The sequence below is a fragment of the Lissotriton vulgaris genome, chromosome 12 (genome assembly GCF_964263255.1).
Source record: "Lissotriton vulgaris chromosome 12, aLisVul1.2, whole genome shotgun sequence".
In the NCBI taxonomy this organism is placed as follows: domain Eukaryota; kingdom Metazoa; phylum Chordata; class Amphibia; order Caudata; family Salamandridae; genus Lissotriton; species Lissotriton vulgaris.
The window spans coordinates 297,228,714-297,254,827 of NC_141700.1; the positions used below are offsets into that span (position 1 = coordinate 297,228,714).

A 26,114-nucleotide genomic window follows, 5' to 3' on the forward strand; every position below is an offset into this window, starting at 1 on the left:
TTCTACTCCGTGCCCATTGGGCATTAAGGCTTGCCTGCTCACCACCTTCAGGGTTTTGCTCATTCTAGTCCAGTAATGTGTCCTCATGCTCCTCCCAACAATTTACCTTTAGTCTTGAAGGATCTGCAGTCTTCTGCCTTTGAGTAAGTACCTTGACTGCGTAGACCTCAAATGTCTGACCTTTAAAGTTTCTTTCTTGGTTACTATAATATCAGCCCTTAGGATAAGCCAGTTGGGGGCTATTTTACAGACTTCTTCCCCTTTTCTAAGGCGCCTTGAGTAAATATTTGTCTTGAGCCTGAGTTTCTGCCAGAGCTAACCACGATGGCTCATAGGACAAAATTAATTACTTACCCGTCTTTTTTTCCTTCACCTTTCTCCCTGGAGAAATTTTCTAGATTTGTTTGCTACCTTTGGGATTAACTGGGCTGGCGCACAAGGCTTCTTCTAAATAAGGCACTGGATTTCGGTTCACCGTTGCTCTTGCTTATTTGCTGGCAGGGGCTATCCATAGTATTCAAGACAGAGCCACTAGGGTCTAGACGCTTCATGGGCTGAGGTACTGGGTGTTCATCTGATGGAAATGTGTAGGGTAGCTAATTAGGACTCACTTCAAAACTTTGTGCATCGAGACTCTTACTATTGCTACTAACTCCTGTCACAGTGATTATATAAATGCCCACCCTCCCTGAAGATCAGAGTTCTTGTGCCATTCAGTGCTGGTCACCAATGCTCGGAACGTCCCACTGCAGGCAGGAAAGCTTTGAAAAGAGTGGCTTCTCCTTGCTGGAGAGCAGCTTGAGTGAGAAATTTGGAAATTCGTTTTAGGACGTATTAAGTTTTTGTGAAAATTAAATGGATTGTGCAAAATATACTTGTCCGGTATCTTCAAAGAAAATTTCACACGAGGACATACTATCATTAAAAGTGTCATGTGAGAAGCCCGCAGGAGACTGGTTAATCTTCTGCCAGATCTTGTGTTCTGTGAGCGAAAATTATGCAAAATTTCATTAGAGCAAAATTGAAAAATGTTTAATTGCATTCACGTAATGCGAAAGTCCCACAATTTCCCAATGTCACCTGCATAATAAACCCTTTAACTGGGACCATTAGGCGCTGTCCACCTATGGCGCATTTAGATTAGGTCACATGAACGCTGCTCAGCAGCTGCATTGCACATGCTAGTGAAAAGCACTTTTCTTCAAACATTCTAGAACCTTCCCAAGAGAACACTTAACGCTAAATTCCACAGGTTTGGGTATCCCATAGTTTATTCGTTTATCAGCCACCATTTGTTTGATAGGATCAATCAGTGGTTTGAAGTATTTCTCGTGATCATAAATGAAAAGGAACGCGCGCCAAAAAAACACAACAAAAAATGAAATGCAATAGGGACATTGTAAGGCCTTCCTAGCTGCTTCCACCAGCTCGCCTCAGTCTCGGTTGCCTGCCCCGGCTCCTCTCCTTGCCACTCACTCAGTACAGGGAATGAACAAGACGTGCGCGTGACGAAAACTGCGGTGGGGCGGGACTTCCGTTTCCTGCTGGAAGCTCGCGCCCACGGAGTGGCTGGTCAGGAGAGGAGCAGTGGTGACGCGGGGCTCCCATGCCCGAGGGAGAGCCCCGCGTCCGGAGTTGCGCCGATGCGGTAAGTGGGGCTTAGTTGTAGTGGGGGTGGCGGCAGGGGAGGGGGGGGGGGAGTGGGAGGTTTGTGCGCGTGTAGCTGTGTGTGTGTGTGTGCAGCTGTGTGTGTGTGTGCGCGTGTGTAGCTGTGCGTGTGTATGTATATGTGTGACTGTGTGTCTGTTAGCTGTGCGTGTGTATATGTGTGTCTGTGTAAGTGCGTCCTGATGCATTGTGCCTGCGTGGGTGTATGTGTGTGTGTGTGTGTGTGTGTGTGTGTGTGTGTGTGCGCGCGCATGCGTGAGTGTGGCTGTGTCTGCGCGCGAATGTGGGACAGGAGATGTGCACCGGGCTGGGCGTGCGCGCCCACAAGGTCAAATCGCCAAGGAAAAGCGCGTGCACATCCCCTGTCCTCATTCTTGGCAAACCCACAACAATAGGTCTTTTGCTGGAGCAGCGCTATGCGCTACTAACACCAGCGAGATCTAAACAGGTTGAGGATGACGCATGCAAGTGGGTAAACCACGCATGAGCGTGCCTATAAAATGCTGTGAGTGCCATTTTCCTCAATCGATCGATCAGACATGAATCAGTAAAGAAAAAAGGATAAGTTTAAAATGGGAAGCAAAAAAAGCATGTTTTTAAAGTGGAGGGGCTGGTAGCAATTTGCTGCTAGTGTTCCAAAAGATAAAAGCTAGAATAAAATAATAAAAGAGTGAGAAGGAGCAATAGAGCAGCCAGTCAGAGGAGCGGATTGGAAAAGTGAGGAGGAGAAAAGCAAAACACTAGTAAGGGAATAACAAAGAAGGTGGGGGAGGAACTAAACTAGGGGCAAAAAAATCTGTATGGGGAGATTGAAGCACATGAGAGAGAGGGAGCGAGAGAGCTGGAAAAAACACACGCACTCTTGTGTTGCTTAACCAAAAGAAAAACCAAAATTTCCATAAAGCGAACAATGGAAATATAGAAGCCAGCCACTTGGAGATTGTAGGAGGGGCTATGCTCCAGGGGAGGGACAAACAGAAGATGGACAAGCTGCGACAAAGAAAGCCACTGAATAACAAGCAAATAAGAGTGGCAATAAAGCAAACCGATGGTGGGCAACGGACATCTGTAAGCCCCTGTAAGTTCTTGGTAAGGTCACAATGGGTCTTATGCAACCAGATTGCATGAACAGTCAAGCAGTCTCGACCTAAAAACCAGAAGCCCCACTGTGATGGAAAATCTTAGACTTTCATAATTCCTGAACAAAGCTCATCAAGTTGAAGTTAGGCCTAAAATCTAACTTGACAGCACCATAGATGTAAACAGTATTGTGGATGTTTGTACCATCTAGGACCAAACAGTATGCACCATTTGAGATTATTTGGGAAGACCTGCAAGTGAGGGATAACCACAATGGAATCATTGAATTTAGAATGCTACTAGTGAGGCCTTGAGACAAAACATATTTTAGGCATGGCATTAGTGTACCTAAAATTTAAATGTCAAGCATCATGTGCAAGCGCATGAAGAAGTGAAGAGGTGTTTTCACTCCGTTGACTTTTTTTTCCTAATGTTTTTGGGAGAAGTTAGGCATTATAATATTGTATGCTCACAAAATCAAATTGAAGAGTTGTGCCATTCCGGTTGTTTCAGAGGCGAGAAGATTTCCTACTGGGAGTGCAAGCTAAAGTGAAAGACGAGCTAGAGAGCCTACTTAGCCAGGCAGTCATTACACCATTAGAGGGGACCTAGTGGTTGGCATCCATAGTTGTAGCCAAGTAAAGCAAGTGGCGAGTTCCACTTATGTATCAACTTAAGGGCTCTAAATAGTGAACTGCTAGTAATATTTATGAAATATTTTATTCACAATGAGGGGCACTAAAGTTATTATGATGCTCTGCCTAGTGTCCACCTATCACCAGGTGCACGTGCATAAGGAATCCCAAACTCACCTCATTCATACCCCTCTGGCTGCTTTTAAGTTTTTATGCAAGTGATTTAGGCTGGTGTATGCTTCCTGCGAGTTCCATAGAGTTAAGGAGTCTCTGCTCGAGGGCCCTGATCGTGTGAAATGCTAGCAAGATGATGCGCTTGAGCTTGGGTATTCTTGTAGTGCCAACAATGAGAGGTTGAGGTTTAAGAAATGGGTCTTGCAAGGAGGGCTGATAAGCACAGGTTTGGTCAAAGGAAGATATGCAGATTGGGTCATCAGCTGCCAGCTTATGATGTTCGGTCAAAGACAACAATAACTGGCAGATGCAAGCAGCATGTTTTCCTCCCTAACCAACAAAGAGGCTCTCTTTCCTTAGTATGTTGAATTAGACGGCTGATGGGTGCAAGGACTAACTGAGAAAGACTACTCAAATGAGATGCTTGCTGAAGTAGCGCAAGGTTTACAGTTGGATGGATGAGTGTGAATGGAGTATAACAAGGTGAAAGGAAGATTTACAGAAAGCACCCAATTTCCAGGTGTTTCTCCCTGCTAAAGGCACCATAACCATCACCAATGCTAGTGCCAAAATCATTGGGCAGGAGTGCAGAAGGTAGAGGTTTGTGAAAATACAAATGCCATTGCATCGGCGTGGTTCAGCAACAAGGAGATCAATCAGCCAGTTATTAAGAAGGAGGCCCTTGTGATGCCCTGCCTTTGAAGAGGTTCAGACATTTCTTGAAGATAGAGTCTGTTTATGGTTAGAACTGATCACAAGCCATTGCAAGAGATCTCTATGTCAAAGGGTCAGGAGTTTAACTTTACGGTGGAGTAGATTTCTGCTGTTCGGATTATGGCAATTGATTGCCTATCAAGACTTATACAGCTTGGCAGGGAAGAAAATGGAGTCTGATGTGGATGAATGGGTCACCACGAGTATGTGTATTGTTAAGGAGGAGTTATCATGGAAGAGGAGTGGAGTTGGAATTGGAGATGGGTGTCTATCTGAAGGAAGTCCTCCACAAATTGAGAGAGGTTTGGAGTGTTAGGAAGGACAGGTGCGGCCTGAAACAATTTTGCAGTGTAAGGAAGGGCCTCAGTGTATGGAAAATGCTACTTACCCACTAAGCATCTGTCTTGGCATGTAGAGCTGTAGATTCACATACTTTGCATACTCATGCCGTCTAGTAGTGGGTTCGGATGTATGAAAGTAGCATTTCTTAGAAGAAGTCTTTCCAATCACGAGGTAGGTGACTCCTTGTTTCGGTGATAGTGCGCATGGGCATAGACTCCATTGTTAGATTGTTTTCCAGCAGAGGGTGTAAATGGAGTTAGTAAGAGTAGAATAGAGATGACCATCCGTTTGTATGTAAGTAAGAGAATACTACAACAGGTACAGGAACCAAGGGAGGTCGGTGGGCGCATGTGAAGCTACAGCTCTACATGCCAAGAACAGATGCTTACTGGGTAAGTAGCATTTTCCATTCGAGGCATCTGAGCTGTTGATCACATGCTTTGCATAGACTATACAGCAGTAATCTCCCAAAGCTGTGGCTAACCTGTAGCTGGTGCAGTCATTTGAAAAAGTGTACAAAGAACTGCCTGGCGTACATTAGCTTGTTGTCCGGCTAACACATCTACACAGTAGCGTTTTGTAAATATGTGTGGTGTAGACCATGTTGCAGCTTTACAGAGTCAGCTATAGTATGTTCCTAAAAAATCCACAGAAGCCCCTACTTTGCGGGTGGAATGCTCTCTAGGGGGAATTGGTAAAGTTCTTTTTGCTTTTGCACAGCATGTCTGAATCCATTTAACTATCCAATGCAACAAAGAGTGGATTAGAGTTACGAAAAGGTTTGGTCCTTTCTATGTCATAACAGTGCTCGTTTTACGTCTAAAGTTTGTACAGCTTGTTCTGCCACTGAATCTGGTTGAGGGAGTAACACAGGTAACTCAACAGATTAGTTTGTGAAAGGGAGATATCACTCTGGGTAAGAATTTGGGGTTGGTGCGAAGAACCACTTTGTTGTGGTGGACTTGGAAAAATGGATCTTCTATGGTTAATGCCTGAAGCTCACCCACTCTCCTGAGTGAATTAATAGCAATGAGGAAAGAATCTTTCCAACTGAGAAATTGCAGCTCGCCTTTGTGTAGTGGCTCAAAGGGTGGACCCATTAGTCCGGTAAGGACAATGTTAAGATTCCACATTGGAGCAGTGGGAAGTCTTGGTGGAATAACTCTTTTGAGTCCCTCCATAAAAACCTTGATAAAAAGGGACAGATGCAGTTTATTATATAAGGTATGCAGCCATTGCACCAAGATGTAAGCGTATGAATGTATACTTTAGACCGGTTTGCTGTAAATGAAGCAAATAAATAATGTTCTGAAAGGAAGCATCTTAAGGGTTGATATGGTTGTTGTTACAATACATAATAAACCAATTCCATTTTGCTGCATAGCAAGCTCTTGTAGTAATCCTTCTGGCTTCTTAAATGATATTCATACAATCTGGTGCAAGATTGAGATAACCAAACTATGATTTCAGGTGCCAGATCGCAAGGTTGAGATGTTCGGGATCTGGATGTCTTATCTCTCCATGGCTCTGCGTAAGGAGACTGGATGTGAAATGTAGTTTTTGACGAGGAACTAGTGAGTTCAAACAGGGTAGTGAACCAGGGTTGACGCGCCCATGTAGGAGCTACCAGGATTAGTCTGAGCGATGATTGTATGAGCTTCCGAACCACTCGTGGAATGAGTGGGAGAAGCAGAAAAGATTAGGCAAATATTCCTGACTAGTTCATCTTTGCAGCCATTATCTTAAAAAGCACTAATAAGTCTCGCGACATCTTTAACATAGTAAGAGAAATGTCCCACCCGAATTGCGCCAGCAGCAACATCAAACCTTCCCAGGAGCTATGCAATGGTCTGGCCACCTTCTTCCGGGATAAAAATCATAAAAATAGTAGAGAGTATGGAGGACGCTTCCACATCCATAGCACAGCACCAGAGCAGCGGGGACAGCGGGAAGAAGAGAGAAGGAATGGATGGACACCTACTGCCGAGGGCCATCCTGGACAAATTCGAAATTCCCCCAGAAAAAGAGTTTGCCCAAATTGCTCTCAGCATTTCCTCTGGATCCCCACTGGATCCTCTACCCCACAAGAGTTGTAAAGAAACTCAGGACTGAATTCCTCCCCCTACTCCGTCAGCTATGCGGTCAATCCCTCTGCACAGGCATTGTACCAATGGAATGAAAGCAGGCGGTTATTACACCCCTGTTAAAGAAGCCAAATTTTGACCCCAGGTGCCACAAGAATTACAGACCCATCTCGCTCCTGCCGTATCCTATTAAGATCACGGAACGGCTGGTCAGTAGGTCTCTGTCCCTCTTCTTGGAGACAAATAACATCCTAGAAGAGGAGCAATTTGGGTTTAGACCAGCCCATGGGACCGAGTCAGCACTGCTGATGGTCCTGGACAACCTGCGAATGAGGGCGGACAGGGGTGAATCAGCGATTCTAATACTGCTAGACCTGTCCGCCGCGTTCGACACGGTGAGCCATGACATCCTACTGACAAGGTTGGAAACCTTTGGAGTAGAAGGAACGGCGCTCAATTGGCTGCGCTCGTACCTGACAGATAGATGGCAGGCAGTGGCACTCACTCCATACCAGTCTGAATTTGCTAAAGTCCCACATGGGGTCCCACAGGGGTCTGCCATCAGTCCAATCCTTTTTAACGCCTACATGCAACCCCTGATAGGCATCATCAAGGCCTATGATATTCGCGTGATCAACTACGCGGATGACACGCAGCTGATGATCTCCCTTGATGGTGCCCATGCACAATCACTTGAGACCTTCCACACCTGCATGCAGGAAATGGCAACTCGGCTAAAAAGAAACTCGCTACAAGTTAATAGCGGAAAAACAGATATTATGTAATGTAAAGTGGGGAGAATTGCCAGAAGCCTCCCTGCTGACTTCTGGCCCTTAGTCTCAGCTGGACCACTAACACCAGTTAAAACGTTGCGGAACTTGGGGGTCAGCTTCAATGAAAACTTAAACCTGGAGACCAACGTCAACAAACAGGTGAGCACCTGCTTCACCCTAATGAGGGGCCTCCGGAAGCTGCTGCCTCTCCTTCCAGCACAGACTAGAGCAACTGTAGTCAGGAGCACCATCCTCAGCCGCCTGGATTACTGCAACGCTCTGCTACTGGAATCCCCTGCATATCTGATTTCCAGACTCCAGAGTATCCAGGCGGCAGCAGCTAAAATGGCACTCTCTGGATGCGAAGCTTGGGCATTTTGTGTTTAGGTGAGTGGCAAACATATCTTATGTCTGGAGGGTGAAGTTCCTGTTGTGTTTGCTGCTGAGCAGAACTGCGACCCGATTGTTTACCCCTGAGAGGTGTTCCACCAGGAGATAAATCTTGTGATGCATGGCCCATTTCCAAATGGCTTGTGCAAGGTGTGCCAGTTGGAGTGTGTTCCCCAGTTTCTGTATGTAATTCATGGCTTTCACGCTGTCGTGCGTATAAGGACAGCTTTGCCTACAAGTAGAGTTTGGAAGGCTCTCAGCTCTAGAAATACTGCTAGCAGCTCTACATGATTTATGTGAAGTTGTTTTTGCTTCGGACTCCACAGGCCATGAATTGTGGGAGTTTAGCTATGAGCTTCCCAACTAGTGAGCGATGCATTTGCTGTTTGTACTGCCTGTGGAACACGGTCGAAGAAGGTCCGCCCTTTGGATAGGTTTTGTGGATTCCACCATTGCAGAGAGCGAAGAGTGCGTCCACCAACACTAGATCTGACCCAGAGATCGATTCCACTGACGTGCTAAACATTCCTGAAGTGGACACATTTGAAGTCTTGCATAGGGAACTATCATGATGCAAGACACCATCATTCCTAGTAGATGCATAAATACTAGAGCTGGTAAAGAGGGGTTTGGCTGAAACTGTGAAATGAGAGCCTGAATACTGTGGATCCTGACAGGATTGGGAGAGTCTAGAGCTTTCTGTATATCTCCCAAGTAAGTTTGTGTGTTGGAGGATTGGAGATCAGATTTACTGTGAACCCCAGATCGAGCAGTAATTGTACTGTGCTCTGAGTGTGTTGTAAAACCTTTGTGAGGGAGCTGGCTTTGATGAGCCATTTGTCCAAGTATGGGAAGACATGAATATGTTGTCTTTGCAGGTGAGCAGCGACTACTATTAGGCATTTGGTGAATACGCTGGGAGCTGTGGTGACTCCGAATGGGAGCACTTTGAACTGGTAATGTTGTCCCGCTACCACAAACCAGAGATACTAGCGCTGAGCGGGGTGTATTGGAATATGGAAGTATGTGTCCTTTAAGTCTGAAGTAGAAAGAAAGTTGCCTCATTGCAGGAGCGTGAGCACATTGTTGTACTGTCCCCATGTGAAAATAATCTGATTGAATATAGAAATGTAGGTCTCTGAGGTCTAGTATAGGCCTGAGAGAGCCGTCCTTTTTTGGTTATGAGAAAGTATAGGGAGTATATTCCGGAACCTCGGTATTGTAATGGTACGGGCTCTATAGCTCCGTTTTGCACTAGCGAGTGAACCTCTTGTTTGAGAAGGTGCAGATGCTCTGGAGAAATTTTGTGTGATCGTGGAGGAATGTTTGGGGGATTGTCGGTAAGCTCCAGGCAGTAAGCAGATTGGATAATTTCTAGGACCCATCTGTCTTAAGTTATTGTATTCCAGACTGGAAGAAATTGAGAGAGACGCCCCCCGAATGGTGTGGAATGATTGAAGAACGGGGAGGCAAGGCACTGTTTGTTTGCTGCAGGGGAGGCAAGGCACGGTTTGTTTGCTGCAGGGGAAGTACAGGTTGTGTTACCTTTACCTCTTCCCTTGCTATTATTGCCTCGAAATCCTCCTGTAAAGTAACCTCTTGAAGAGGGTGATTGATTGTTGCCTCTATATGAAGTAGAGGTGTTGTCTGTGGAGATATTTTTTGAGCCCCCTATAGAAGGAGCGGTGAAAGGAACCCCAATGGGATGGGGTCGCCAAACCTCCCATGGATTTTGCAACCTTTGTGTCCTCTTTAATTTTTTCCAGAGAAGTGTCTACCACAAGACCAAATAGGTGTTCTTTATCAAAGGGTAGGTTCAAAATAGAGGCCTGGACTTCGGGTTTGACCCTGAAATTCTGAGCCAGGCATGCCTTCTTAACAGAACACTGGTGTTAACAGCACGAGCAGCAGTATCAGCGGTGTCTAAAGCACACCTAACGGAAGTGTTCAAAATTAGTTTTCCTACCTGAGTTAAGTCATGCGCCTTATATTTGTGTTCATCTGGCAAGAACTGGAGCAGTTGTTCCAATTAGTCGTAGTGAGCCCGGTCATATCTTGCTAAAAGTGCCTTAGTGTTGGCAATACGCCAATGATTGGCTGCCTGCGCAGCTACTCTTTTGCCTGAGGCATCTATGAGTTTGCATTCTTTATCAGGAGGAGGGGCATCTCTTGTTTGTGAGTTTGCCCTTTTGTGAGCATTAGATACCACTAGGGAGTCTAAGGGAAGTTGACCCTTGATGTAGACTGGGTCTGCAGGTACAGGTTAATATTTATCTACCCTTGGTATTAAAATTCTTGCACGTACCGGTTCTTTAAAAATATTGTCTGCATGTTTAAGCATACCCTTAAGCAAGGGCAGTGTAGGAGTTGCTCTTTGAGAAGAACTTAAGTCTCAAAGAGAAAATCCTCTTCAAGAGCCTCTTAGTGAAACTGAACTCTGTGATATTGAGCAGCCCCGTTTATCAACTCTATGTACCCTACATGGTCATCAGGCGGAGAGGGTTTTGAAGGGTATAGATCTGGGTCATTATCAGTGTTAGGATCTGCATTGTAATTAGGGCTCCAGTTTTTATGGCATTTATTTTTGAGCCATTTCCATCTGTATTTATCCATATTTATTTGTGGGCTATTTTATCTGTATTTATCCATATATATTTTGTCTTTACATATAAATGAAGTTGTAAAACTGTACATTTCTGTATCTATTCAGCTGTCAAATATTACATAACAATATATACACTGTTAAATATAGCATTATACCATAAATTTACATTGACATATGCTGTTATTTAAAGGAATTTCATCCGGTTTTTAAAATTTCACATACAACTTAATATGTAAAAACATTGCTCAAAATGAAAGGTGTCATAGATGAGGCGTTCAATTAGCTGGGATAAATTACAGTCTAAGGCAGAATTATATTATGCTCTGAGCGTGCTTGAAGTCAAGAATTAGGTTAGGTCTGTTATGAAACTGGTACCTCTTTTTAGGGCCTGAAGGAGAGTAGACAACATTTCTTTGGTTAACAGATTGTATGGACTTCAAAGACTGAAAAGCTTGCAAAAACTAAAGGCACTCATAAGTTCTGCAGTTGGCACTGAAAGCTCTAGTTCGGCACAGTTGGGAGACATTATGACTCGAGTCTGAAGAGAAAAACAGTTTTCTGTAGCTAATATTCTCAAGCTTGGTGTGTTTCACAAACTTGCATATTTTGGAAGAAGTCTACTTTATCGGATTAGAAATCCTCTGTGCATTAATTCAATAGCAGCAAAATTACATAGACTTTGACATCTAAAACCTTTTTTGAGCACGGATACCATATACTATATCAAACAGCCTCATTAAGAATGGGGGAGTGTTTGTAACAGGTAAGAAACACTTTCTTCGTGGGTGTTAGAACTTCCAAAGATTCACATACTTTTGAATAGAATAACAAGCAGTGTGACTTATATTTGTACAGTGAGGTGCCACTTTAAATGGAGCAAATTTCTTACAAATGTCTTTACTGCTAGTTTTGTGCTCCTGTTTCTGCACAGTAATGTTTTAGGCAGTGGCTGGTGTCCTTCTGTGCAACGGTGGCCCAAGTGAGAGCGTGGTACGCACTATGGTATTTCTTGGGGGACTTTCTTAAGTTTAATTCGAAGGTCTTGGTGTGGACAAAACTTACTACTTTCACTCATCCCATTCCCAGAAACAAATACCGCACTAAAAATATAACTAGGGATGCTTAGTGCACATCCTGACAAATGGAAATGCCAAGAACTACAAATTATAAAAAGTAAGGCAGCAAAAATAACGTTTACACATGAGGAAAGGTGCTACTTACAAACCAGATCAAGAGCTGCAGCATGGTCCCCAGATGCTGGAACTTCCTAAAAGAGCAAAGTGCAAAGGAGACCTTACCAAAACCAAACCTGTCATTTGTAATTAAGTACTGCGCTGAACACAATGAAGGTCAGCACAACACAGTTTATTAGAATATTCATTTGTGACAGTTTAAAAAAAATTGAGATATTACAGTAGAGGCTGACAGAGGAAAATGTTATCTGGGTTGAATAAGGAAACAGCCTTTTGATTCAAGTCAGAAAAAAATTTCTGTTAATTACAAGACCTAACTTGCCGGTTTAACCAGTTTGACTCTTATTCACTATAGCAGTGAGGTTATGGGACTATTATCAAGAATTTTCCATACCATGAGCCGCCCAAACTAATCTTTTCTAAATCTACTGAAATACATGAAAGAATGCACCTAAACCATCCACTGCCCTTAAACCACCCATTGCCATAAAATAAACACACCATTACCTATAGATACCTCATCTCAGCAAAACTGCCATAGGAGCAGGTTGCTCCAATCATATTTATTATAATACTGGAATTACAATACTGTTCCCATAAGTATATGTATGTATCCACCGGTTGAACTGATGAATGGAAGTATCATTAAAGAAAAGAAAGATCAACCGTATTGAGACAGGTCCAATTTTACAACAGAGTAGCTGGCATAGCAGGAACTGCAATGGATTCCAATACACTAGTGGTGTCTTACTAACTACTAACGCCCTCGGGTCTCAACACAGCTGCCCAGAGAAATTACACCTAAGAACTTAAGACCTGGTATACTGTTAAAACTAAATTACTGCCAGTTTTCTGCTCTTCAAGCCCTTGTTCTCTCTCACCATCCAGGACTACAGATGAAAAAAAGGCCCACTCTTTTGTCTCTTTTCCACCCCCCATCAAAGACCAATGCTTGTTTTCTCTTTTGAGCTCACCTTTTAGTTTTAAATCTTGTTTTCTGGCCTGCTAACATAAAAATTACAAACCTCAAGAACACTGCTCAGATACGCATATACCCACTTTTAAAGGAGTTGGCAACAAGAATGCCTTCTTGAAAAAAGTAAAGTCATTTGAGGTTCTAAACCAGCTCCTACGAAAACTGAAATCTCAAGTAGGAAAGCCATTTGGAGAGAAAGGAAAACAAGCCCAAATATGCAGAGAAACAACTGAGAATTTCTGCAAGTGAGACAGGATATCTCAGTTAATCACCCACCTCACACCCTATTTAGATAAGCTGTTTTTTTATTTAATCAGAATTTTCGTTTTTTAAAGTCATGTTTTCAATCTGAATATACTTTAATACCTCACAAAACTGAAGAATCTGCTGGATAAGCCGCTCCTTTCCACGCATCGTCAATGTTTCCAGCTGTCTGTCAGTTAGAAACCCCCATGCTTTCAGCAGGGGCATCATCTGGACAAGAGAGCACTTGAGCAAAGTCCTTCTTATGAATTCCGCAATCACTTCATCCATCCTGAAAGCAGAAAGATGCAGAAAACACCCAATGAGGCAGCATTTATTCTCTAAATGACATCACTGAGCAATAGTGTCCCACATTTTCTTTATCAGCATCACATTAATAATCTCATGCCTAAATATATTTAAATCAGGAAATGCCACCTCCAGTCAATAACCAAAATTAAATACACAATATACACGTTCACTCAATTGAAACATTCTCAGATGTTTTTTGCATTCAGTTAAGGTTTCTGTAAAATTTCACCTCTCTTGTCACACAATAACCGGCAGTCTCCTAGAACGGCCATAACATTTACCATATCAACGTATGCTTCTCATAGCCTGTGTTGCTCACTGGAGAGCACAACACCTGCTAACCAGTCATATTAATATTTTGTGTGCAGTAATTTATTTATTTATTTATTGACATTTGTAGAGCGCGGCGAATACCCGTGGGCGTCTCGGCGCTAGTTAAGGGATGGATCAGCAACTGGGGTAAAGAAGATATACAAGGCTATTGGTCAAATAACCACGTCTTTAGCTGTTTGCGGAATGTGAACAGGGAGGGACTTGCTCGGATATGTGCAGGAAGGGTGTTCCAGAGTCTAGGGGCGGCAACCAGGAAACGCATGTCGCCCCAGGTGACTGTTCTAGTGCGAGGCACAGCCAAGAAGTTCTGAATAGAGGAACGAAGAGATCGGGTTGGGACATGATGGAGAAGATTCTGTTTGAGAAAGTGGGGACCTTGATTATTGAGTGACTTGTAAACAATACACAGCGATTTGAATTTGATACGGCTGCGTATCGGGGGCCAATGGAGATCCCTAATGATGTTTGTAACTGGTGCGAACTTGGGGATCCCAGCCAGCAATCGTGCGGCTGCATTTTGGATTGACTGCATCTTATTTGTCACTCGGACTTGGGCATTTAAGAATAAAGCGTTACAATAGTCCAAGGAGGACAGGACTAGTGAGCTGACCAGTGTTTTCCCAGCCGTGTTCGGTAGGAAAGGTAGTATTTTCCTAATCATTCTCAATTTCATATGAGCTGAAGCCGCAGTTTTATTCGCATGTGCCATAAAATTGAGGCCAGCATCGAAGATGACGCCTAGATTTCTCACTTTGCTAGCTGGACTCGGCGGGGGACCGAAAGATGGTGGCCACCAGACAGGTGACCAGCCCGGGGAGAGGTGACCGAAGATGACCACTTCAGTTTTTTCTGAATTGAGTTTCAGACAATTCGTGGCCATCCAGTCACCTATTGCCGTCATTCCTCTCGTGAATCGATTGGCCACTTCCTCCCCGTCCCCTTTGATAGCCAGTACCAATTGGGTGTCATCGGCGTAGGAGGTCAGGCTCATCCCAAATGCTTGTAAGATAAAATGTAATAAAATGTAAGAAAATCAAACTTTGTTGTGGAGCTTGTGATCCAGGGAAATACGTTAACGAGATTGTATTTTAATGTGTTTTGTGTTGTTTACTAATTAATGATATTGAATTGCGACCAGCAGGGATAAAGTAGACCAATTTGTCTGCTGATAAATTATACTGGATATGGGGCGACAAAACCGTATGCATCTTTGTAAAATATTTTGTGCTCGGATATTTATGCTAAAGACACTGCAGCTTGTTTTATTCTGCTGGCTTGTTCAGTTGTTCATGTCTCAGCTTTGATTGGCTGTTGGGTACTCTGTCCATTATGAGGCTTTGATACAGTGCTATGTTGGTGTGGTACATTTAGGGTAACTTTTCCAGATGGCTGATACGCGGATTGGTACGTTATTATAGAGGTCTCGCTGAAATGGCAAATGCCTTGCTTACTAGATCACTTAGAGCCACATGGAGTGAATGATGGAGTCAGTGGTTGCATTGAATGTCTACTTTTGGTGTAGAGAAAGACAAGCATGTCTCTTAATATAGATGTGCTGTTGTGTCTGCAAATGCTTAGTCAACTGCCTGACCTGGACCACTGCTTGATGGTAACAAGGGTTGCATCTAAAGGGGACAGAAAATCTACACTTTTTAGTACCTATAGTTATTTTTATCCGTGTACATTAGGCCCATGTCCAGTACAATGCCACTTTAACATTCAGCATTTGCCACAATCCAAATCCTCAGTTTTTCACATCCCTCAAAAGCTCTTGCGAATATCCTTTTTGTTTTCATCACTGTGCCACAAATGTATGCCTTTCAAAGTTGCTTCAAAATAGCTTTCTGAAGATGTCATTCCGGTATCCCTCAAACTATACTACATCTCGCCACACACATTTCATTCTGCTTCATTACATTCAAATTAACTGAACTATCAAATGGACAGATTCCGACTAGATGGACTCTTCCCAGACCTAGTAACTTCTCTTCTCACTACCTTATAGTTTATAATTATTTCTACCAACATAACTGTTGAGGACATGGGAAAAAATGTATTAGAACTGTTCTGCAAAGTATTTTCCATACAACAATGCTCCAACCCAATCCGACCCTTTCACGAGGCCAGAATGAATGCTAAAACAGTGACTGCATGTATTTAACTGCAACAAAATAGTGTGCGGGTGGGGGGGTAATATGAATTCTCTCACTGGCACAAACAAATGATAAATGATGTATGTGGAGCAGCTGAATAGACAGTCACTTAATTATTGCGAGTCACAGCCCAAACCATATTTTGCTCATTGTTCCACAGCATTCAAAATTCTTTTTCTGTGGTGTGGGAGAAAAAACTTGTACACCAGAGCAGTTTTGCAAGAGAAAACAAGCATTTGCGATGTGATAGGTCTCACAATTACGAGATTTTGAGCTATTGGCATTGTAAATGACAATGCCTTTTATCAAGTGTTTAAAAACCTGCAATAATAAAAGACATTGCCATTTACAATACCAGTAGGTCATAGTTTCTTAAATGTGAGACCTATTGCATTGCAAATGCTTGTTGTTTATGGGCGCCCCATGCTGTTCTTTTAGGTTAATAGAGGCTACGCCCCTTTCGCGGGGTATGTATCGAGTTGACAAACAATGCAAATGCTACTTACCAGTATGCATCTGTTCTTGGCATGTAGGGCTGCTGACATTCATATCTGTGCATAGATCGCCACCTAGTGTTGGGTCCGGATGATTGCACATTGTTGTCCTGGAAGAGTCTTCGAAGTATCACGAGATAGGTGGCTCCTCCCCTGGACTACAGTGCGCATGGGCATCGCCTCCATCCCCAGATTGTTTTTAGCCATTGGCAGAGATGGAGTGAAGAATGTGAGTGATGACCATGCTATGAGCATATGTATGTATATGATAAAAATCTGCAGCTGCTACAGGCGCCGGGGAGGAGGGTGGGCGATATGAATGTCAGCAGCCCTACATGCCAAGAACAGATGCATACTGGTAAGTAGCATTTGCAGTTCGAGGCATGTGGGCTGCTGAATTCATATCTGTGCATAGAATACATAGCAGTCCCTCTATTAACGGCGGCCGCCCGTGCCAGCTGCAGCAGTCTGAAAAAGCGTTTTTAGAACAGCCTGACCAACAGCTGCCTGCTGTTTGGAATGTACGTCTACACAGTAGTGTTTAGTGAAAGTATATGTGGTAGACCATGTGGCTGCTCTACAGATATCTTCTAAGGGAATGTTACCTAGGAAAGCCATTGAGGCCCCCAACTTCCTGGTGGAGTGGGCCCTTGGTGGGATAGTGAGAGTGCGTTTAGCTTTAGCGTAACAGATCTGGATGCACTTGACTATCCACCTAGCAATCCCCGCTTTGGAGATTGCGTTTCCCTTGTGGTGAGTGGCAAAAGCAACAAAAAGTTGTTTGGTTTTGCGGAAATCTTTTGTCCTGTCTACGTAATACATCAAGGCCCTCTTAACATCAAGGGTGTGGAGCATGCGCTCCGCCAGCGTCTCTGGGTTTTGGAAAAACACTGGCAATTCGATCGTCTGGTTAATGTGGAATTGTGATACCACCTTGGGCAGGAATTTAGGGTTAGTGCGGAGCACCACCCTGTTAGCATGTACCTGGAAGAAAGGTTCTTGGATGGTGAGCGCCTGCAGCTCGCTAACCCTCCTAAGCGATGTAATCGCTACTAAGAACGCAACCTTCCAAGTCAGAAACTGAAGCTCGCAAGAGTGCAGTGGCTCAAAGGGAGGACCCATCAGCCTTGTAAGAACCACATTGAGGTTCCATTCTGGAGCTGGTGGGGTCCTTGGTGGAATGACCCTTTTGAGTCCTTCCAGAAAGGCCTTGATAGCAGGGACCTTAAAGAGTGACAGGTGCTGCCTATTCTGGAGGTATGCTGCCATAGCAGACAGGTGAATACGGATGGAAGAGTACGCTAGATTGCATTGATACAGGTGGAAAAGGTAACAGATGATATTCTGAATGGAAGCATCTAGCGGGTCAATACTGTGGTTAGCACAGTAGATGACAAACCTCTTCCATTTAGCCGCATAACAAGCTCTAGTAGTGGGCTTCCTTGCCTCCCGAATGATGTCCATACAATCGGGGGGAAGATTGAGGTAGCCAAACTCTAGGACTTCAGGAGCCAGATCGCCAGGTTGAGCTGTTGCGGATCTGGGTGCTGAATGTCGCCATGGCTCTGCGTCAGAAGGCTGGGAGTGAGATGAAGCCTCTGATGCGGTACCACGGAGAGTTCCAGAAACGTGGTGTACCATGGTTGGCGAGCCCACGTCGGAGCAACCAGGATGAGCGTCATCGAGTGCTGCCGGAGCTTGCGTGCCACCAGCGGTATCAGAGGTGCTGGGGGAAAAGCGTACGCAAATCTGCCTGACCAGTTCATCCACATCGCATTGCCCTGTGATTGCGGGTGTGGGAACCTGGCGGCGAAGTTTCGGCATTTTGCGTTCTCCTTTGTGGCAAATAGGTCTATCTCTGGATGACCCCACCTTTGGAAGTACGGTTGGAGTACTGATGGATGTATCTCCCACTCGTGCATCTGATGGCTGTGCCTGCTGAGCAGATCCGCCATTTGATTGTCCTTGCCCGGGAGATGCTCTGCCATGAGGAAGATGTTCCTCTGAATGGCCCACTTCCACATGCTCTGAGCCAGATGAGACAGCTGTGGAGAGTGTGTGCCTCCCTGCTTCTGGATGTAGTACATGGCCGTCATGTTGTCCGTCCGGATCAACACGACCTTGTTGCACAGATGTACTTTGAACGCCTTTAAGGCCATGAAGATTGCCTTTAAGGCCATGAAGATTGCCATCAGTTCCAACACATTGATGTGCATCTTCCGTTGCTGCAGTGTCCATAGTCCCTGCACCGTGTAGTGGAGTACATGCGCTCCCCAACCCTGGAGAGAAGCGTCCGTTGTCAGGACAATCTGTGGGACAGGCTCTTGGAATGGTCGGCCTTTGCAAAGGTTTTGTGGATTCCACCAATGCAGAGAGTTGTATGCCCGACTGCTCACCAACACTAGGTCTGTCAGTTGCCCACGAGCCTGAGTCCACTGACGTGCTAGGCACTCCTGAAGCGGACGCATGTGTAGTCTCGCGTGCGGGACAATGGAGATGCAGGAGGCCATCATGCCTATCAACTGCATGAACACCTTCGCTGGAAGCGAGTGCTGGGGTCTGAATCGTTGAATCAGCGCCTGGATACTGGCGATTCTCACTGAATTTGGCTGCGCAGTGGCTGCCAGAGTGTTGATTGTCGCGCCCAGATACTGTCGCACGTGGGCGGGCTGGAGATGGGACTTGGGGTAGTTCAGAGAGAAACCCAGATCGTGCAGGAGATGAATGGTGCGTGACACATGGTCTACGCACTGTCGTTCCGTCCTTGCCTGAATGAGCCAGTCGTCCAGGTAAGGAAAGACGTGGACGTGCTGGCGACGGAGATGCGCCGCCACAGTCGCTAGGCACTTCGTGAATACCCTTGGTGCCGTGGTGACCCCGAACGGCAGGACCTTGAACTGGTAATGCTGGTCTAAGATCGTGAATCTGAGATACTTTTTGTGGGAAGGATGCAGGGGGATATGAAAATAGGCATCTTTCAGATCCAGCGTAGCCAGAAAATCCCCTTGCTGAAGCAGGGGAAGCACTTGCTGCAACGTGAGCATATGGAAGTGCTCCGAGAGTATGTACCAGTTTAGGGGCCTGAGGTCCAGGATGGGCCTGAGGGATCCGTCCTTCTTGGGAATCAGGAAATACAGGGAGTAAACCCCTGTTCCCCGCTCTTGCGAAGGAACGAGCTCTATTGCCCCTTTTTGCAGCATGACTAGAACTTCCTGCTGCAACAAGGTCAAATGCTCGCCTGACATAGGACGGCTTCTTGGGGGTATGTCCGGCGGAATGGAAGTAAGCTCTAGACAGTACCCGTACTGGATAAGGGACCTCACCCACCTGTCCGTGGTGATGTTCTTCCACGCCGGCAGGAACTGCTGGAGTCTCCCCCCAACCGGTGTTGTATGGTCGGGGGGCAGTGACAAGACGTCACTGCTTGTTGGTGGTGGTGGACCTGGAGCTATTGTTTCCACGTCCTCTGCCCTTGACATTATTGCCTCTGTAACCACCTCTACCCTTGTTGTTGTACGGGGTCTGGGTGTTACTTTTGTAATACTGCGTGGATTGGGATGCCTGCCCCCTTGTGGTGCCTCTGGAGTTTGAGCGGCGAAAGGAACCACTCCGAAACTGCTGACTTTGTAAAGCCCCCATTGATTTGGCAGTTTCCGTATCTTTTTTCATTTTTTCCAGGGTGGCATCCACCTCAGGTCCAAACAGGTGGTCAGGATTCACTGTTTGATTCAGTATCGTAGTTTGGATGTCGGGTTTGAACCCTGAAATTCGAAGCCAGGCATGGCGTCTAAGCAACACACTGGTGTTGATAGCCCTGGAGGCTGTTTCTGCCACGTCTAATGCACATTTGATGGATGCATTTGTAATGAGTTTGCCTTCCTGAATCAGCATCTCCCCTGCCTCCTTGTATTGGTCAGGTAAGTGTTGCAGTATGGCCTCTAAGGTGTCATAATGGGCCCTATCATAACGTGCAAGCAGGGCTTGGGTGTTAGAAATTCTCCAGATGTTAGCTGCCTGTGCAGCAATCCATTTGCCTGAGGCCTCGAAGATCTTGGACTCTTTGTCTGGGGGAGGAGCGTCACCAGTAGTCTGAGAGTTCGCCCTCTTCCGAGCGTTGGAAACAACCAAGGAGTCCAATGGCAAGTGTCCCTTGATATAGGTAGGATCCGTCGGCGCCGCCTTATATTTCCTGACGATTCGAGGGTTGACCACACGCGCCCGTGTGGGCTCCCTGAAGACTTCCGTTGCATGTTTAAGCACACCTTTGAGCATCGGCAGCGTTTTGACTGTCTTCTCAGCCACAGAGAAGGTGTCGAATAAGAAGTCCACATCCACGGGGTCCGAGTGCAGCTCGACGTCGTGGTTAGCCGCAGCTCGCTCGATCAGAGCATTAAAGGCCGCCGAGTCCTCCGTCGGGGACGTCTTGGCCGCAAAGAGTTGCGTGTCCTGACCCGATTGCGGGTCCTCCGTGTCGCCTCCGGCGGACCAAGGGGCACGCTCCTCCTCCGGATCCGAGTACGCCGGATAGGTGTACTCGGCATCGTCTTCGTCCACATCACCTGCGGGGGAATGCGTTGGCGAGAGTCCCAGGGCCTGTGGGGACACAGGTTCCACCAGAGTCGAAGAGTCCCTTTTGTTTTTGAGAGGGATCTTGAAATGCTCCAACGCCGGCTCCGTCGTGATCTTCCTCTTGAGGAGAGACAGTTTTCCGGTGTTGGCGTCGATGATTACCTCACGACGTTCTTCCTCAGCAAGCGGCTGGAGCCGAAGCTTCGACGCCACCAAGGTAGCTTTCGGCGTCAATACCTCCTTCGAGTGTCCGCCCTGTGTCGACGCGAAGGCCTTCGGCGCCGTCTTGGGTGGTAGGGTGAAACGAATAGGCGTTTGCCCCTTCGCAGGCTTAGGTGGGAGCTTAGGCGCCACAGCGTCCTGAGCGGGAACACTGTCCTTTCGGATCCGCTGCAGGGATTCCGCTACCTTCACCGTCAAGGCCGGAGAGGGCTTGACCGGTCTGACCGACCCCCCGTCGTCGAGAGCCTGATCGCCGGCAGCCACCTTCTTCGGAGCCGACGCCCCATGGCCATGAGCGTCGTCGCCCTGCCGCTTCCTCGGAGCCTTTTTCGGGTCCGCGACCCCTTTCGAAGTCGACGCAGACGCGTCGGACGATTTCGCCTTCGGCACCGACCCCGAGGGCTTTGGGTCGGCCATTTTGGCGTTCTTGGAAGTTGACGCCTCCAGAACCTTCTTGACCATCTCAACTTTCGCTTTCGGTTTCGCATCCGAGGGTGCGGGACCAGTCGGCTTCACTTTCGTTTTCTTCGAAGTAAGCGATGGTTCACAAATGTCCGTGACCGGGCCCAAAGGCGGGGACGTAGGACATATAGTTAGATCTTGGGTAAGGCCCGAAGGCGATCCCTCGACCTGGGCCGTATGAAGGGGACTAACCCCTGAGTCTGTTTGGGGATGCTCCTCCTCCGAGCTATCTCCCATCGTGGTAAAAGTCTGATCGTCGTCCCCTACCTCGTCGGTGACTTCGGCAAAGTTCTCCTCACCCGCGTCGTAGGTCTCCCCTTCGGATGCGGGATTAGAGTCCGAACCTTGCACGTCGTCTTCGTCCTCGACAGATTCTTGAAAAATGTCATCTGGTGGGGGCGCCGCAGCTGATAACTTAGCCTGGAGCCTATGGGCTCGACGAATCTTTAAAGTCTTCTTGCTCCGGAACTTCGAGCACGCCATGCAGGCGTCTTCGCGGTGATCCGGTGACAAGCAGGTATTGCACACCGGGTGCACATCGAGGTGTGAGTATTTAGAGTTACACACCGGGCACTTCTTAAACGGAGTCCGCTCCATAGCAAGAGTGTAGTGTAGGCCCGTCCGCGCCGAAAGCACGTGGAAGGGCAGCAAGAGATCGGGGCTGAGAGTCAGAAAGAAACCCGAACGCAACTATACCGACGCCCAGCCTAAAGACCTTTTGGTCTCGAGTAGAAGTTGAACAACTATCGGTTCCGACAGAGGGAACCGATACACATCCAAACCCAATGGCGGAAAAAAACAATCTGGGGATGGAGGCGATGCCCATGCGCACTGTAGTCCAGGGGAGGAGCCACCTATCTCGTGATACTTCGAAGACTCTTCCAGGACAACAATGTGCAATCATCCGGACCCAACACTAGGTGGCGATCTATGCACAGATATGAATTCAGCAGCCCACATGCCTCGAACATGCATTTTTGGTGATGGCTAGCTGAATGTTGCAGGAAAGCATGTAGGGCCTGCAGTGGGAAAAACTCAATAAAGAAAGTAGTGCTTACAGATTAAAATAAGACTTACCGTGTAACAACCGAAGTAAAAGAGAACGTCCTCATGGGAGGTTACAAATGAAGACAAGGTGGGACTAACAAGCCTATTAACGAATCAGAAACCAGTATTTACAAAGGACAATGACACAAGCCAATGATAAATGTGGGTGGAGAGAGGGAGAGGCTTCAAATACATACTCCAATACAGCATGCCTCGCAGAGCAGCACAGGCGCTGCCCAGGCTCGACCTAAAGAACTACAATGTGCAGTTAAGACCTCTTGCTTAACCTCCCATGATACAGGATGACATTTTAGCAGTTATCAGTAAACATTTCTCATCTCCCGTACCTGTGAAAAGAAGATGGAGCAATTGTGAAGCTTTAGAGTCATGGTCCCTTGGTAACCCGTAGCACTTGCATTGGTGATGATTGGGCCACACACCCCTGTTATTATATAGCAAATTATTTATATACCATTCATCTTCTTTGTGCCATTGGTGGGCTTTACCGGTTTGTCTGTCCAATAAACACGCTTTTCACTGACTGAATAAAGAATGCATATTTGTAAAATTATTTATGAAAGCACAAGGCGCTTACAGTTAAAGTATGCCTGTGAAAACATTCACGAATACTGAGGCCATCTCTCATGTCTACCTGATAATTTGAACATAACCATTTGCAAAAGAAATACGTCAAATAGATGTAAAAACTGAAAATTGTGTTTTGGATATTCAAAATTCAATACCCATCAATCTTATCTCCCAGCTGATTTTAAGCAAGGCGGAGTTATTTCTGAAGTTTACAAACTCGTTATATGAAAAAAGATGCCTGTGATAAAATAAATTACTTCCAAATGTCCTTTTCACATTCGAAGACGTGATCATAATTACTTAACAAGCATTTACAATGCAATGGTCTTGGCAATATTATAGGTAGAGCTATTGGCATTGCTTATTTTTTTATTTGTATTTTTTATCCCTAAGTAAATGTTATTGTAATTTCTATTGTCAATAGCTTAAGTGTTTGCATATGTGTGATATATTGCATTAGACATATTGCATTAGCAGAAAGAGAGTGAGGTAGCGAGATAGAGAGGTATTGAAATAGAGTGAGTGATGTAGTAAGAGAGTGAGGTAGATAGAGAGTGAGGTAGTGATGGAGAGTAATGTTGTGAGGTAGTGAGATAGAGAAAGATTGATGTATTGAAAGAGAGAGTGAAGTAGTGAGTGCTAGTGATGTGAGGTATTAAGATAGAAACAGAGTGATGTAGTGAGATAGTGAGGTAGTGAAAGAGAGAGTGTAAGTGACTTAGTGTATTTGAGAGTGAGGTAGTGATTTAGAAAGAGAGACTGAAGTTGTGAGGTAGTGAGAGAGTGATGTAGTTATTTTTTGAGAGTGTGTGGTGATATAGTGAGGTAGTGAGAGTGAGATCGAAATAGATAGAGTGATGTAGTGATAGAGAGGTAGTGAGATAGGGAGAGAGTGAATTTTGAGTAGTGTGTTAGAGTGAGAGATAGCTACTGTTGTAGTGATATTGTGTTGCTGTGAGAAAGAGAGAGTTGAGTAGTGAGTTAGAGTTAGTGAGAGAGTGTAGTATAGTGAGAGATAGTGAGGTAGTGAGAGATAGAGAGGTAGTGAGAGATAGAGAGGTAGTGAGAGTGTTAGTGAGAGAGTTAGGGAGAGAGAGTGATGTAGTAGGAGGTGTGGGGGAAGAGAGTGGTGTGGGGGAAGAGAGTGGTGTGGGGGAAGAGAGTGGTGTGGGGGAAGAGAGTGGTGTGGGGGAAAGAGAAGGTGTGGCATGAAGGCAAGGAAAGGTATGTTGGCTCTGGGGTTGAGTGCAGCAGGGTCGAATTTGCAAGCCTAGGTGAGTCGGTCTGGCCCAGGTGGTGGCTGCACGTCAAATGGGTCCAGAGTGGTGGGCAGGCACTTGGTAAGGAACCTAACGTGAGTGTCTCCAGTGGTCCCTTACGAAAGGTGAAGGAGGTGCAGACGAGCGTGGGCAATTTCCCGTGGATTTGGGGGCGTGTGGGGGTCCCCTATCTCATCTGGAAGGAGGAGGGAGAGTAAGGGTGGCGGAACTACACGTCCCAAAATGCACCGCACTGCTTGCTAAAAAAGCTAGCATAGAGTAACGGTTCATAGACGGAAAGGATATTTTAAAATCTCTATGCAGTTTTAACATGAGGGCTCATGTTGTACGCAGAGTTGGCAAGTCGCCAAAGGAGGGCTGTCACGGGGAGCATGACTGTCATGGGTAAAGAGAGAGTGGGGCAAACGACTCCTTATTCCTCCTCGTAAGAAAGCGGGATGCGCAAAGGCAACGCAAGAGCGGGGAAAGACCCCTGCAGGACACAGAGGGTAAGACAGGCAGCGGCTGCGCTGAAGGATATCAGAGACACAGGGAGGGAGGGCAGCAGCCATTGCAGAAGCAAAAGAAAAGCAGTTCAGGCAGACCAGAGACCATTGCTTAATTTGTAAAATATGAAGTGCAGGTGCTCAATATTTTTAGGAGGCCACACCAACTTCTCTCAGCTCCACCCACTTCCACCAGTGGCTACACCCAATTATTCTAGTTGCTCCACCCCAGTGCTTAATTTGTAAATAAAAAGCCTGGGCCATTGGCAGCGACGAACGCAGTTTCTTCTCCGGCAGTGCTGGTAACGTGCTCCACTCAATTTGGTATCTGTGACTAATGCTTATTTAGTCAATTTCACACAGACGTCTTGCTACGCCTGCTCAGAATTATGTCTCTGCTCACTTTATGTGCTCCGGATATTACCGAGACCTAACAAAAAGGGGATGGTGAGGTTGAAATAAGCAATAAATGGCGAAATAGTCATAGTGCACACTGATAATAAAAAAAAAACATTCCAGTACTACAGGCTTCTTTGTGAGGCCGAATAGGTCCCAAAAAAAAAGCAAGTATTAGAATGCCTCTGAACAAGAAAAACCTTTTTCCGAGGCGTGGCTGTCATGCGAACATTCACCTATTTACCAGGCAGTGTCAATGAAAACAAGCTGCCGGATGAGTGACTCCAAAGGTGAGCTCCCTCCATGAGTTTTGACACGTGCATACTTCTCTGCTTTAAGCCAGTCAGAGCTCCAGCGCCCACAGCTGAAGACGCATCCCCAGATGAATTTGGCACATGAATGAGTCAAGTCATTCTAAAGCCCAACCCCCAGCGCGCCTAGAGCACGCCACATGTCACAGTAGTAAATGCTCCAAATACCATATTCGGAAAGCCAGTAGCGGAAGACCACTGCTGTGATTTATAACACACTTGCATTACTCTCGTTATTCCAAGCCTCATGATTAACTTGTCCATTTTCGAAAAGAAACGCAAGACCATTTTTTTTTAACAGAAGCCACTATTTTAACGAAAGCATCAAAGGAACAAAACAATGGCGGCCTCGACTTGGTTTGATGTGTTGCAATCACGAGCCACTTGTACAGCCATGGAAGTCAAGCCGGCCGCCTTCAGGTAATGGGATGTTGGGTTTCTGTGTGACGTCATACCATGAAGTCCATGCCTAGACTCGGCACTCGAGGTGTCATCACTCGCCTGTCACCTTCCTTTGCATATTCGATTCAGGAGTCGCTGAATCTGAACTGCCTGACGCAGTCAATTTCGCCCATTGATTCCGGC

At 45.9% G+C, this 26,114-nt stretch overlaps 1 protein-coding gene across 1 annotated transcript in view; it reads right to left on the reverse strand.

Annotated features, from left to right (window-relative positions):
- Nucleotides 1-26,114, reverse strand: part of CENPN (centromere protein N) — a 334,623-nt gene that overhangs the window by 255,488 nt on the left and 53,021 nt on the right. Inside the window, exons 3-4 of the mRNA XM_086945091.1 lie at nt 13,001-13,169; nt 11,687-11,732 (exon numbers count right to left, since the gene is read on the reverse strand). Coding sequence (XP_086801217.1) covers nt 11,687-11,732; nt 13,001-13,169 — 215 coding nt within the window. The remainder of the gene's footprint in view (nt 1-11,686; nt 11,733-13,000; nt 13,170-26,114) is intronic.